Source organism: Hirundo rustica, chromosome 26 (assembly GCF_015227805.2).
Source record: "Hirundo rustica isolate bHirRus1 chromosome 26, bHirRus1.pri.v3, whole genome shotgun sequence".
Taxonomy (NCBI): domain Eukaryota; kingdom Metazoa; phylum Chordata; class Aves; order Passeriformes; family Hirundinidae; genus Hirundo; species Hirundo rustica.
This window is the reverse complement of record NC_053475.1, coordinates 2,114,739-2,128,338: the sequence shown is the minus strand read 5'-3', so window position 1 is coordinate 2,128,338 and position 13,600 is coordinate 2,114,739. Positions and strand designations below refer to the sequence as shown.

Below are 13,600 nucleotides of genomic sequence, written 5' to 3'. Positions count from 1 at the left end.
AAAAAAATCTCTTTACATATGTACAACTTAATTATAAATATACATAGAAACAAAAGGCCAACAACAAGCAGATTAAAAAGTGCCAACACAAAGGTGTCAGGGAAGAAAACAGGGACTCATTAAAAATACAATCAGTAGAACAACTGCAGAATAATTTAGTTAAAAGATAACATTATATATTATTAACCCTGACAAAAACATGGGATCGGGGCAGGGAAGGGATTCCTTGAAGGTGCTCTATTTTCAGAGACCGGGAAGGGAGGATTGCATATATTTTAAAGTTAAGGTCAAAGCCACCAGGTAAGGCTCCGGTGACAGCAGAGGGTGCCCAGCAGGGAATTCCCCCTTGCTATTCCTGAGTTTAAACCTCTTTGAGCTGGGTTTTCCCGGCGTCCTTTTCCCTCATTTCTGAGAATTCAGCCCCAAGCGAGCAGTGCTTTAAATAGGGGAGGGTGTGGAGAAGGGGAACCTGGCTCTGCCTGGGCCTGGGGGAGGCTGCTGGGGTCGAGAGGAGCACAGCTGGGGGAGCCCCCGGGGCAGCAGCAGGGCTCTGGGGGGCACAGGGGGCTCCCCCATCTTTGGTGATCACTTTGAGGTATGGAGGTGAAATGTGCCCCCAGCCGCAGGGATTGAGCCTGGCCTGGTGCTGAGAGGCGGAGGGGTAAGGACAGGCCCCCAAAACAAAATTCAGGGACCACGGGAGCCCCAAACTGAGCCCACCTGAGTGGCACCAGGGCAGGTCTGTGACCTCAGGCTGTTGGGGGTCAGCTCCTGCCACAGCCAGAGCACAGCGCCCCGGACACGGATCCAGAGCAATTCCCAACACCCAGCAGGGCACTGGGCCAGTCCCTGAGCCAGTCCCAAAGGAGGTGACACCACCAGGCACTCTGAAGCTCCAGCCCCCTCAGGGCTGCCCTGTTAGGGCACACAGGACCCCCCACCCCAGGGGCTCTCAGAGGAAGGGCCAGGTCAGGCAGGGATGGTCCCAGGTTCTTCCCTAAAATCATCCCGGTCCCACTTCTAGGGAACACATCGATGCCCTCTGTCCTGGAGAGGAGGCAGCAAGGAGTGGGGCTTTGCAAAGCAGCCTTTGTTCTTTGGTATCCGAAAGGGGGAAGTTGCAGCAGGAGCAGCCAAACTGCAAATCCCGGGCGGTGACAGTGACACTGCACGCCCTGGGCAGTGACAATGACACGGCACAACCCGGCTGGGCTGCCCTGACCCAGACCCCTGCAGCGGGGTCCACGGCCCAGCCAAGGGCAGTGGCAGGAGCAGCGGGATGTCCAGCTGAAGGGACAACGTGTGACAGCAGGAAACTGGCCAAAGCACATCTGGTCACGGCGACCTGGTGAGGTTAAAGTGCAGGACAGGGGACGTGTCCCTTCTGCTCTGGGGAATCCTGCTGGTCCCGGCGTGGCTGAGCTCTGACAGACTCAAGCTCTGTCACCGTGGGGCTGCAGCCAGCTCTGGCAGTCCCACGGAGCTCAGGCAGCCCAAGGGCCCTTCCCGGGAAGGGCAGCACAGGCAGTTTCCAATCTTTCACTACACCAGAGGACACCTGAGCTCAGCATCTCCCAGCTCCTCTGGGACAACATTCCCTCGCCCTTCATCCCAGCCTGCCAGCACAGCCTCAGCGTCCACAGCAGTGCTGGGGCAGCCCAAGCTGGGGGCTGGGCCCCCACCCTTCCCTAACTGACCAGCACCTGGTCAGTGGGTCACTCCAGAGCCTGGCCGTGGCCCTGCTGGGCTGGGGAAGGCTCGGACACTCAGTAGTCTCCAGGGGGTGGGCAGAGGAGGGGTCTCCCCTCAATCCCACTTGGGCACTGACCTGTGAGCAGGACTCGACCCAGCAGAGCCCCTCAGCCCAGTGGGACCCGCTCAGCTCCCCCTGGGCACGTTCCATACGAACCTGTACATGCCTGACTGGATATTATATATAAATAAAATTCGCTTTAAGGAGCTCCAGGCATTTTCTTCCCTCAAAACCAGAGCGGGGGTTAGTCCAAACCAGTAGAAATGTCAGGGCTCCCCAGCTCTCACCTCTGCACCAGAGGACACGGATCCACAGCAGCATTCCCAGCCGGCATTCAGAACTCTGGGAAAGGCCCACTGAACTGGATCACGCTCTGGCGCTCCTGGGAGGGCCCGTTGAACATCCCCAGCATGTCCCGCAGGATCTCTTCGTAATTGATATTCCCGTCTTGCTGGAGAAAATCCTCCTGTGGCAGCTGCAGGGGGGCCGGGCGGGGCAGGGCGGGGGCAGCGTGCAGCGAGGGGCCGGGGGCCGCGCTGCCCGCCAGGCCGGCAACGTGCCCAAAGCCAAAGGACAACCTGTGCTGCTGCTGCGGCTGCAGGGCCGGCTCCGAGGAGAAGCAGAGCGCTCTGGTCTCCGGGTTCAACACCACCTCGGGAATGCTGTTGCTGGGAGGGCTGTAGGTCAGGTCCAGGATCTCGTCCTGGCCCAGGGAGCGCAGGGGCAGGGAGAAGGGTGAGCTCTGCTCCTGGGCCTGGAGCAGCCGGCTGTGCTTCCGCTTCACGTCCTCGTCCATCTGCTTCAGCTCCTCCCGCACCCTGTGCACGCAGCTCTCGGGGATCTTTATCCCTGGGGGAAGAGCAAACATCAGCCCCCATGGCAGGACCTCTCACCCCGATGCAGCAAAACCTGATCTCCCCATCACGTGTGGCTAGGCCAGACCGGTATTTGTTGTGTGATTAATTGTCCCAGCTGAAAAGCTCCTTAGCCAGCAATAAGCATTGTGTCTTGGTGTGAGAAAGGAAAATTAGTGACTGCAGAACGCAAGGATTTTTTCAACTATAAAAAGACCACTATGATTTTCATTAAATCAGAAATCTCTCACACACTGAGTGTGTGGGGAGTTCTCCTCAACAACCGAGACATGGGCATCAAGTAACTTCCCCTGGGGATTGAGAGAAATTAAGGAGAATCCCTGCACACCACTATCATTCGTTGATAAGTGACACTGACTCCTAATTCACACTATTTCTTTGCCAGCTGTAACATAGCTACCTTTATCTACCAGCAGTGTAGCTTTTGTTTATCCTGTGTGTAGTAAGTAAATCTGTTTATGTCACTTTTCCCTGGCCTATTCAAATAAGTAATTCATGGCCTGATTGGTCACTATTAAGAATTTTCAAGTCAGAGTGGTTTGGGGTGCTGTCTACTTCCCGAAACCTGTCAGAGGCAGGTCTAAGCTCTCCCCTCTCCATTCCTAACCACTCTGGGAAGGGAAGGGGCACTGTGGGGACAGAGGGAAAGGGCAGCAGCACTGGGGGTGCTCAGGGTGACGAGCCTGGCTCGCTCCCTCCGCCCCAACACATCCAGCTCCCCTCCTTCCCGCAGGGTCACCTCAGCAGTGGGTGCTTCCACCCCTCATGCTGGAACACTCCCCTTTTAGGAAGGGAATCTTGGTGCTGGGCAGCTGCACCCCTTCCCCCTGCTCTGCTCCCCTTCCCAGCACTTCACCCACCGACTTGTTTCTTCTTCTCCTTGGTCTTGAGGCGCACGATCTGCAGGTAGCTGCTGCTGGTGATGTCTGCCATGATGCCGGCGATCCTGCTCCACACGCGCAGCAGGGCCCCGCACAGCATGTAATAGTGCCTCAGGCGCATGCCCTGGAAGCATTCCTTCCCCTCCTGGATCAGCTTGCAGCTCTTGTTCCTTCAGGGACCACGGGAGAAAACCACTGGAATTAGCGCAGGTTCCTGGAGCTGAGTGGGATTCACTTCCCCACAGCCTCCCCCGGGCCACAGTCAGGGACCCCAGGGTGCAGGGTCCTGCCGAGCGAGGGAGGACGCGGCTCAACGGCTTTAAGGTGAAAGTGAGGAGGTTTAAACGGGATATTGGGAAGGAATGCCTCCCTGTGAAGGTGGTGAGGGCCTGGCACAGGTTGCCCAGAGAAGGTGTGGCTGCCCCATTCCTGAAGCGTTCAAGGGCAGCTCAGATGAAGCAATCTGATGGAAGGTGACCTGCCCATCTCTGGCATGGAACTGGAAGCTTCATTTAAGGTCCCTTCCAACCCAAACCACCCTGAGATTCTGTGGCAGGCTGGTGCTGCAGCTGCCTTACCACACGGCATGGTTACAGTTCTTCAAGGAGAAGTGGTAGCTGCTCTCCCAGTGCTCCTTGGCTTCCTCGGGCAGCACCTGCAGCAGAACACTCAGCGTTAGGGATTTTCCACTGTTCCAGGACGGAGAGATGCGAAATCCAGGGCTGGGAGTCAGGACACCGAGTGCTACCACCACCCCTGCCCATCCACGACAGGGCCACCAGGAGCTGTGACAGGGTGACAATGAATGTCCTCCCAGCCTCCCCCAGTCCCCGCACTGCAGGCTGCAGGTCCCACCCACCCGCCGGTACTTCTTCTGCAGACTGTCCAGGCTCTCAGGCTGGCTTTGCTTCCCGATATTGGGCTTGTAGAGGATGAAGTTCTTCCCACGGCTCTGCTCTGCCAGCAGACAGGTGTATTTGCTGCCTCGCACCTGTGGGGTACAGCTGATGGTCACAGGCACAGCCTTCCTCCCCAGATTTCTCTGAACTAACCCCTTCCTGCCAGGATGGAGGTCCCTGAAGGCATTTCCCAGCCCTCAGGAAGAGTGACCTCGTACAACCACGGCCCATTTCCTGCTGGAATCACCCCTGAGCTGAGGTGCCACCCTGGCAGAGCCCGGGGACGTACCTTGTAGGAGAGGTAGAACCCATCGTAGGTTCCTGTCAGTTTGAGGGACTTCTCATAGGCTTCCTCCCACTTCAAGCCTCTGTCAACGCTGATCTGAACAGGGACACACAGCGGGATTTGTAACCCCAGGGGCAGGAGCAGTGCCTCAGTGTCTGCCTCACGAACCTCCCCTCAGCACCAGGCAGAGACAGTGCCCACCTTGTAGAACACGACCTGCCCGTCCTGCGGGTGCCCCGGGGTCAGGAAAACCTCCTTGCTCTCCTCATAGATCTCATCCACCCCTGGGGCTAAATCTGTGGAAGGAGAAAAAGCTCTTGTAAAGAACATCCTCCCAAAAACACCTCCTTGGGTCTCAGGACGTGTGCTGGGTGGGGACACTGCACTGGGAGGAACTGGAACGCCAGAGCTGTGGCCACTCCTCCTCCTCCATACCAAGGATGCCCATGTCGTATTTGCCCTCCTTCTTGTCCTTCTCAATCAGGTAGTCAAAGGTGTCGGAAAAATACTGGAAGAGCATGTTCTGCTTGTCCACCTCCAGGCCCAGGATGCGGTTCAGGAATTTGGTGATGGAGCAGTCTGCAAGAGCACAGCGGGTCAGGGAACGAGGTGCAGCTGGACGTGGAACCCACCAGCCCCCTCCCAAAGAGCCCCCCAGCAGCCCCACCGTGTCCCCTGTGACAGCAGCCCAGTCCAGGGGCTGTTCCTGTGGGAAGCTGGGGGGCTGTGGGATCTGCAGGGCCGTGGGATCTGTAGGGCTGTGGGATCTGTAGGGCCATGGGATCTGTAGGGCTGTGGGATCTATAGGGCTGTGGGATCTATAGGGCCGTGGGATCTGCAGGGCTGTGGGATCTGCAGGGCTGTGGGATCTGCAGGGCTGTGGGATCTGCAGGGCCATGGGATCTGCAGGGCCATGGGATCTGCAGGGCTGTGGGATCTATAGGGCCATGGGATCTGCAGGGCTGTGGGATCTGCAGGGCCGTGGGATCTGTAGGGCTGTGGGATCTATAGGGCCGTGGGATCTGCAGGGCTGTGGGATCTGCAGGGCCGTGGGATCTATAGAGCTGTGGGATCTGCAGGGCTGTGGGATCTGCAGGGCTGTGGGATCTGTAGGGCTGTGGGATCTATAGGGCCGTGGGATCTGCAGGGCTGTGGGATCTGCAGGGCCGTGGGATCTGTAGGGCTGTGGGATCTATAGGGCCGTGGGATCTGCAGGGCTGTGGGATCAGTAGGGCCATGGGATCTGTAGGGCCATGGGACCTATAGGGCCATGGGATCTGCAGGGCCATGGGATCTGCAGGGCTGTGGGATCTGCAGGGCCATGGGATCTGTAGGGCTGTGGGATCTATAGGGCCGTGGGATCTGCAGGGCTGTGGGATCTGCAGGGCCGTGGGATCTGTAGGGCTGTGGGATCTATAGGGCCGTGGGATCTGCAGGGCTGTGGGATCAGTAGGGCCATGGGATCTGCAGCACAGGCTGTTCCCACAGGACCTTCCCCTCAAGGCAGACATCCTGCCCAGGTGCCCAGCAAACCCCACGAGGTCAGGTGGGCCATGGCACCCCCGTCTCTTCCATGTGCCCCCCGCCCTGGGCAGGAGCAGCTCCACACGTACCCTTCTCCACGGAGACAGTGCCGTACTTCATCTGGCTGCAGCAGATCCCCACGGAGATGAGCCCTTGCTTCATTTCTGGAATGCCAGAAGACATCTTCTGCATTTTGGGGTTAAGCCTCCCACCAGCATTCCTGCAGGACTGCTTCCCCTCCAGGAGCTCAGCCCCTCCCCATGCCTGGCAGGGTGACATCATAAACCAGAAGCACTTTCTCCTCTTTCTTCTCCCTCTGACCTCCTGCTCGCTTCTTCCAGCATCCCAAACCTGAGACCAACCCATCCAGCAGAAACCCTGGAGCTGGGGATGTCCTTACCATGGAAAAAGGTGTCCTCTCCTCTCTCGTAGCTCCTGGGCACAGGAACCCTGTTCTCCGTGTGGCTGAGGATCGTGGACAGGACCCTGTCCAGGGCTTTGGCCCCGTACTGCGGGAGGAGACCAGAGTCACACACGGGAGGAACGGACACGGGCAGCCGAGCTGGGGCTGGGGGTGTCACACACTGCTGAGGGGACACTGCTGACAGTGTCACACTGCTGAGAGTGTCACACACTGCTGAGAGTGTCACACTGCTGAGGGTGTCACACACTGCTGAGGGTGTCACACTGCTGAGGGTGTCACACACTGCTGAGGGGACACTGCTGAGAGTGTCACACACTGCTGAGGGGACACTGCTGAGAGTGTCACACACTGCTGAGGGTGACACTGCTGAGGGTGTCACACACTGCTGAGAGTGTCACACACTGCTGAGAGTGTCACACTGCTGAGGGGACACTGCTGAGAGTGTCACACACTGCTGAGGGTGACACTGCTGAGTGTGTCACACTGCTGAGGGTGTCACACACTGCTGAGAGTGTCACACACTGCTGAGGGGACACTGCTGACAGTGTCACACTGCTGAGAGTGTCACACACTGCTGAGAGTGTCACACTGCTGAGAGTGTCACACACTGCTGAGAGTGTCACACTGCTGAGAGTGTCACACACTGCTGAGAGTGTCACACACTGCTGAGAGTGTCACACTGCTGAGAGTGTCACACACTGCTGAGAGTGTCACACTGCTGAGAGTGTCACACACTGCTGAGAGTGTCACACTGCTGAGGGTGTCACACACTGCTTAGGGTGACACTGCTGAGGGTGTCACACTGCTGAGGGTGTCACACACTGCTGAGAGTGTCACACTGCTGAGAGTGTCACACACTGCTGAGGGTGACATTGGTTAGAGTGTCACACACTGCTGAGGGTGACATTGGTTAGTTTCACACACTGCTGAGAGTGTCACACTGCTGAGGGTGTCACACACTGCTGAGAGTGTCACACACTGCTGAGGGTGACATTGGTTAGAGTGTCACACACTGCTAAGTGTGTCACACTGCTTAGGGTGACACTGCTGAGGGTGTCACACACTGCTGAGGGTGTCACACACTGCTGAGGGTGACACACTGCTGAGGGGACGCTGCTGAGGGTGACACTGCTGAGGGTGACACACTGCTGAGGGGACACACTGCTGAGGGTGTCACACACTGCTGAGAGTGTCACACTGCTGAGGCTGTCACACACTGCTGAGGGTGACACTGGTTAGTACCACACACAGTTGAGGGTGACAAGATGAAGGTGACACTGCTGAGGGGACACACGCTGCTGAGGGCATCACACACAGCTGAGGGTGACACAGATCAAGGTGACACTGCTGAGGGGTGTCACACACTACAGAGAACACTTGCCCCAAGAAGGCCACAGACAAGGCAAGGCGGAAGCTGTGTCAGTGCCTCCCATGTCCCCAGGGCAATGCAGTACAGGCCCCTCCCTGGGGGCAGAGCACTGGCTGCCCTTCCCAGCTGCCCTTCCCAGCTTCCCTTCCAGCTTCCCTTCCAGCTTCCCTTCCAGCTTCCCTTCCCAGCTTCCCTTCCCAGTTTCCCTTCCCAGCTGCCCTTCCAGCTTCCCTTCCCAGCTCCCAGTGGAAGCAAAGGCCTCAGTGTGACCATGACCCTGAGCTCGCAGGAGCTGGGAGCTGGGCTGGGGCCTGCCCAGCAATGATCCCCCTGGCTCTGGCTCCCTCTCCCAGCTCCTCCAGCCCCCTCTCAGCCGCGCTGCCCCGGCCCCGTCACCTTGTTCTCGAAGTTGTACTTGCTGAGGTCCCGCGACTCGGTGGCTCGTCGGTCCCCGTGAGTTAAGGCACCCTGGGAAAGCAGATGGAGCAAAAGGTTCTTACTCTGAGCTGTTGCAAAACATCAGGGAGGGATGGCCAAAGGCATGTCCAGGAATGTGCCATGGGGAGGCAGTGTTCCTCTGGAATACTGAGACTTTGCCAAAGGATTTGGGGATTTATCACAAGCGAAGGAAACGAAACAGAGGCAAGCTAATTATTCCATTAATTATTTCGTCAGCTTTTTGGGAATAATATGGGTGTATGCTCCAGTAATAGTGGGGAAATTGCAGCATCTGTAAGTGAGTTCCTGCTACCCTGAAATTCCTCCTAACACCAATTCTTCCTCACTTCCTTTCCCAAATCCCAAAAGCTTTCTGCATTCCGTGACCGCAATGCCCCAGCCAGGGGTGACACAATCCCCCCAGTTACAGTGGCCGTGTTGCTGGGAGCTCTGAGCCGGGATCTCCTCAGAGGGAATCAGGGCCGTGTTGGGATCACAGCTGATCCCTCTGTGGGCACTCACCAGGCTCTCCAGGCGTTTTGCCACGATGGATGCAAACCTCCTCTCCCCTGCCAGCTCTGAGATGAGGAACACGTACTCGGGAGCAGAGACCTGGTTGGATCGGTGCGTTCGGCCTGCAGGGACAGGGATGGAAGGGGAGGTTGGGATGGCGTGTCTGGAGGGGGAGTGTAACCGGAAAAGCCACACAGCGCCCATCTTTCTCACCCTAGGGAGTCCATCCTCTGCCCCAGAGCCCCAAACCCAGCTCTGCCAAGTCCCAGCAGCAGCACTGACTGCGCCTCTGCTCTTTTCCCCACATCTCCTAAATGCACCCTGGGTCTCCACCACACCTGACCCTCCCAGCCTGGCCCACGCCCAGGGGAGGTGACAGTGCCCAGGGACACCCATCCCTCACCGAACTGCTGGATGGCCCGGTCTGCGCTCCAGGGCAGCTCCAGGGTCATGTGCACCCGGCGCTTCTGGTTCTTCACCCGTCTGTCTGCTTGGAGGGAGATCCCTGAGCTGGAAGCCTCCGAGATTATCGCTACGAGCTACGGGAGAGACGAGTGAGAACAGAGTGAGGCTCCTGGACACGTGTTAAACAGCTTCAAGAAACAGCCCCAGGCACTGCAGCAACCCCAGCCCACGATGAGACCTGGGAGGCTTTGTCACGTTCCGGCAGGTGAAAGCCACAGAGAGCTGCTGGAGGGCACAGCGAGGCACAGACACCCTCCCTGCCCTCCCCCTCTCGGCACACTCCATCCCGTGCAGGCTTTTGGAGCTCGACCCCAGCTCACCTTTTCCCCCTGCATGAAACGCTCCTTCTCCTTCAGGTTGACGTGGTCTATGGAGAGCCCTTGCTCGGCGCGGGACTCGAACACCACGGAGCCGTCGGGCCTGCGAACCACCCGTCCCTTCCGGCCCGTCATCTGCACACGGGAGAGGGGCTGCTACAGCCTGGGCACCAGCGTGGCCCAGCAAGGCCATCCAGTCAATTCCCAACTCTTTTTCACATTGCCATGGAGAGGAAACCCTCTGCCAGCAAGAACCTTCTTTATTTTTTTAATAGAAGAAAGTTTTTCCTATATAGGCACAGGTTGCCCAGAGAAGCTGTGGCTGCCCTACCCCTGGAAGTGTCCAAGGACAGGCTGGATGGAGCTTGGAGAACCTGGGATAGTGGGAGGTGTCCCTGCTCAGTAATTAGGGGTGGAACAAGATGATCTTTAAGGTCCCTTCCCACCCAAACCGTTCCATGATTCTTCGCTGGCCCCTTTCCCTGTCACCCAGTGCCACCAAAGCACAGCGGGATGTACCTCGGCCACGTTCTCTGGGCCCCCAAAATAATCGATTAGTTCATCCAAGGTGTTGAGAGGTAGCTCTTTGCCCAGTGCTTTCACTTTTGCTAGGAGATCCTGTTTCATCTTTTCGACCTTCAGCTCTCTCAGGCCTTGCAGCTCTTTCTGGGAAGGCAGCATGTGGAAACTACCTGCAATGTGAAAGGCAGAAGTTTTAGAGTTCCCTGGTAACTGGACATCAGGGAGGGGGGAAAAAGTTATCCCAGAGGGTTTTTGGGGGCACTGGTGCTGGACAAAGCCACTATGACCTGCAGTTAATGCAGAGGACAGAGTGAATTCCCTTTGGTCTTCCCCTTTGTGCTGGGGGAAGGAGCACACAGGGCAGATCCCTCCTGCTCGCTGATCGCAGCGGCTGAACGTGGATCCACCTCCCAGCCCCACGTGTGACCCCCAGGATTTTATCCCAAGCCTGAAGGGGTCCCTGCAGGAGCCAGTGCCCCCGTCCCCGGCCGTCCCCGCCCCGCTCACCCCTGTCCTCCCCAGCGCAGCCACCGAACGTGTGATCCACGAAGATGACGTCGTCCGTCTCCAACAGGGACTCCGGGGACGAGGTGAGGTCGCTGTCCAGCCCCATGTCGGAGTCGGTGCTGCTGTCATCGCTGATCTTGATGACACCCCCGGGGTCACACAGGCCCCGCAGAGCCTTGGGGCAGCGGCCCCGCGGCCGCCCTGCACCGGAGAGCGAGCGGCGTCACAGCCCCAGCACAGACAGGCACAGCGCAGAGACAGCAGGAGGAGGAAGCCCAAAAGAGCTGCCCCAAACGAGTCTGACCTCAGAAAGAGACTCTGAGGTGAGGGGGCAATTAGGCAGGGAGGGAGAGCAGGAAGCAGAAAGGAAGAGAGAGAAAGGAAGAACAAGGCACTCCTGAGCAGGGCTGAAGCTGGCGGCACACGTCAGGATGGGTGCGTGGCTGGCTCAAAGCAGCGCCAGCTCCTCAGGGGAGGAATCTCCAGAGGGTGTGCAGGGCACAGCAAGGCACCGGTGTTTTGGGACATCGATCGCTTGCAGGCACAGCACACGAGAGGGTTCATTGCTTGTGATGCTGCACAACCTCCAGTGCTGCTGCCCCCTCTTCCCCCTCTTCCACACCCCACTGGAAGAGAAATCCCAACACTCTTCTTACCTGCAGCCACAACAAATAATTCGGCACGGAAATTATTTTTTTCCCTCAGGACAGCTGCTATATCCTAAGGGGTTGTGGAGGACCCTCCCTGCTGCAGGAGGGGCTCAGACACCAGCCAGGCCTTGTGCCACCTGCCCCCTGACAGGAAGGGTCAGGGAAAGGGCAGTGGGGCAGAAGGAAAAGCGAGGATGACCCAGAGCTGCCGTCCTCTGGATGAGGGAGCAATGGGGGATGCGCAGGAGGGCAAACCAAAACCAGGGAGAGCAGCAAAAAGCATCCAGTGGGGAAAATGGCAAAAGGCAGAGAAGCTGAGTGGCTGGGGGGGAGCAGCAGGGCAGGAGGCAGGGGCTGGGCTGGGAGAGAGGGAGCTCTTACGTTTTCTTTTAATGCCAGTTCCTTTTTCTCTCTTTCTTTTGGTTGAAGGAAAGTGCTTCTGAATTAGTGATAGAAAGACGCCTCTGAAAGTAAGATGCAAAATTTATTCCAGCTGCCAGCAATGCGTGCTGGTTATCACATACCAAGGGGTGTTTGGGATAGCTCCACATTCCATGGAAGAGAGGTCAATCCACCCCATCCATGGCCACCAGCTGGGGCTCAGCCAGCCCCTGGTGGCTCCTGGACCTGCAGGTCCTTTATCTAGCAACCAAAAACGAGTTTAAAATGGGAAACACTGCATTGGGAAATTGTTACACCAAAAATCCAGGAAGCCCCAGTGTCCCAGCCCCTCTCCATGCTCTGAGAGCACAGAGCACTGCCAGGCCATCCAACAAATGTGCTCCCCCAAAGTCCTCCAACTCCCTGGCCGTGGGCCTGCTTCCCACAAAACCGAGGGACAGAGCATGGATCTGTAGTGGTTCCAAGTGAATGGAAGAAGAAAAAGTCAGAAAAGCGAAAATTAAAGGTTTCTGTGGGCTGTTCTGCAAGTCAAAGAGCAAATGTTTAAATGTTGACTGTGTGGATGAAGCCCCAGGGCAATGGGGTGGTGCTGACTGAGCTCTGCTTGGAAAAAAAACAACAAAAAAACCCCAAAACCAAACGTTGCAAGCAACAGGTGAGAGGATGGACATGACAACTCCCCTGGGTGAGAAAGGGAGACTTGGGAACGAGGAGGGAGCTCCAGGACCGTGGGTGTGAAGGGGACAGTGACCACGCTGTTCCCCAGAGGGACAGAGCTCAGTGACTGCAGTTAAGTGACACCACGAACCCTTATCCTGTGTGCTGGGGTGACCCAGTGGCCACTCACTCTGGAGCCTCCCAGCTGTGAAATTCCCTCATTTCCCACACTCCCCAACTCCCTAAAAACAGAGCCCCGGGCTGGAATCCACACACAGGACCGTGTTTATTTTTAACCCCGTTTCTCGGCATCTTTAAACTGCTCCTTCCCAGCACACTCCCCTCCAGAAATCCCCTGAAGTGCTGGAACACCAGGACAGGCATTTGGAGGCTGAGCAGCTGCCAGGAGACACTTGGTGATCCGGCCAGGGCTGTGGAACACAGAGCTCCTGCCCCTGGGAGTGGGGACAATTCCCACAGACAGGGACCCGCTCCTCCTGCACCGCTCAGCCAGGGACCACGCCGTCCCCTGCACTGGGGGTCTGTGACATGGAGACCAATCCAAGGGGCCCAATCACCCAAGGAGCTGCCAGACCTGCCCTGTGCACTGTCACCAAACTGTGTCTGGTTTTCAGAAATGGGCTGGAGGCAGAGGAGTGACACAGGTCAACCCAAACCCCCCTCAATAAGGGAGGAAAGCTCAGCCTCACGCTGCCTCAGGCATCTCTCACTGCTCCCGGCTGCAGCAGAAGTCACTTAGAAGAAAACAGCTCTGCAGAACAGAGGAAGCACAAACCAATCCCAGATTTTTTTTATGTCCCCTGTCGTGCAGGAACAGCTGCGTTCAGGGATGGGCTGGGTTCTTGGAAGGGGGAGCAGGAGCCTCGCTCTCTGCTGAACAGGTAGCACAAGTCCTGCAGCTGGCTCACTCCTGACACAGGCAGCTCCTCTGAGAGCTGGGAACAATGGCCACACAAGCAGCACACTGGGCTGTGAGCTAAAACCCAACCCTGGTGGATCTAAACTCCTCAGACCATTCCTCCTCCCCCTGCTCCACTGACACCACCTCACAGCACCAACCCAGCCTCTGCCATCACAGTAAATTCTCTTGCTCCTTT

The 13,600-nt window shown here is 57.5% G+C and overlaps 1 protein-coding gene across 3 annotated transcripts in view; it reads right to left on the bottom strand.

Annotated features, from left to right (window-relative positions):
• The window catches only part of SBNO2 (strawberry notch homolog 2), a 50,512-nt gene that overhangs the window by 442 nt on the left and 36,470 nt on the right, over positions 1 to 13,600 (bottom strand). For 2 of the 3 annotated variants that reach the window (XM_040086707.2, XM_040086709.1), the window contains 16 exons: positions 11,805 to 11,887; positions 10,774 to 10,974; positions 10,264 to 10,436; positions 9,748 to 9,879; positions 9,366 to 9,501; positions 8,972 to 9,084; positions 8,408 to 8,479; positions 6,619 to 6,727; positions 6,308 to 6,382; positions 5,130 to 5,273; positions 4,896 to 4,990; positions 4,698 to 4,790; positions 4,369 to 4,500; positions 4,088 to 4,164; positions 3,489 to 3,679; positions 17 to 2,602 (listed from right to left, as the gene is read on the bottom strand). In XM_040086707.2, coding sequence (XP_039942641.1) covers positions 2,088 to 2,602; positions 3,489 to 3,679; positions 4,088 to 4,164; positions 4,369 to 4,500; positions 4,698 to 4,790; positions 4,896 to 4,990; positions 5,130 to 5,273; positions 6,308 to 6,382; positions 6,619 to 6,727; positions 8,408 to 8,479; positions 8,972 to 9,084; positions 9,366 to 9,501; positions 9,748 to 9,879; positions 10,264 to 10,436; positions 10,774 to 10,974; positions 11,805 to 11,887 — 2,341 coding nt within the window. In that variant the 3' untranslated portion in view covers positions 17 to 2,087. Of the gene's footprint in view, positions 1 to 16; positions 2,603 to 3,488; positions 3,680 to 4,087; positions 4,165 to 4,368; positions 4,501 to 4,697; positions 4,791 to 4,895; positions 4,991 to 5,129; positions 5,274 to 6,307; positions 6,383 to 6,618; positions 6,728 to 8,407; positions 8,480 to 8,971; positions 9,085 to 9,365; positions 9,502 to 9,747; positions 9,880 to 10,263; positions 10,437 to 10,773; positions 10,975 to 11,804; positions 11,888 to 13,600 lie in introns of those variants that run through there. The other variant, XM_040086708.2, reaches the window with a different exon arrangement.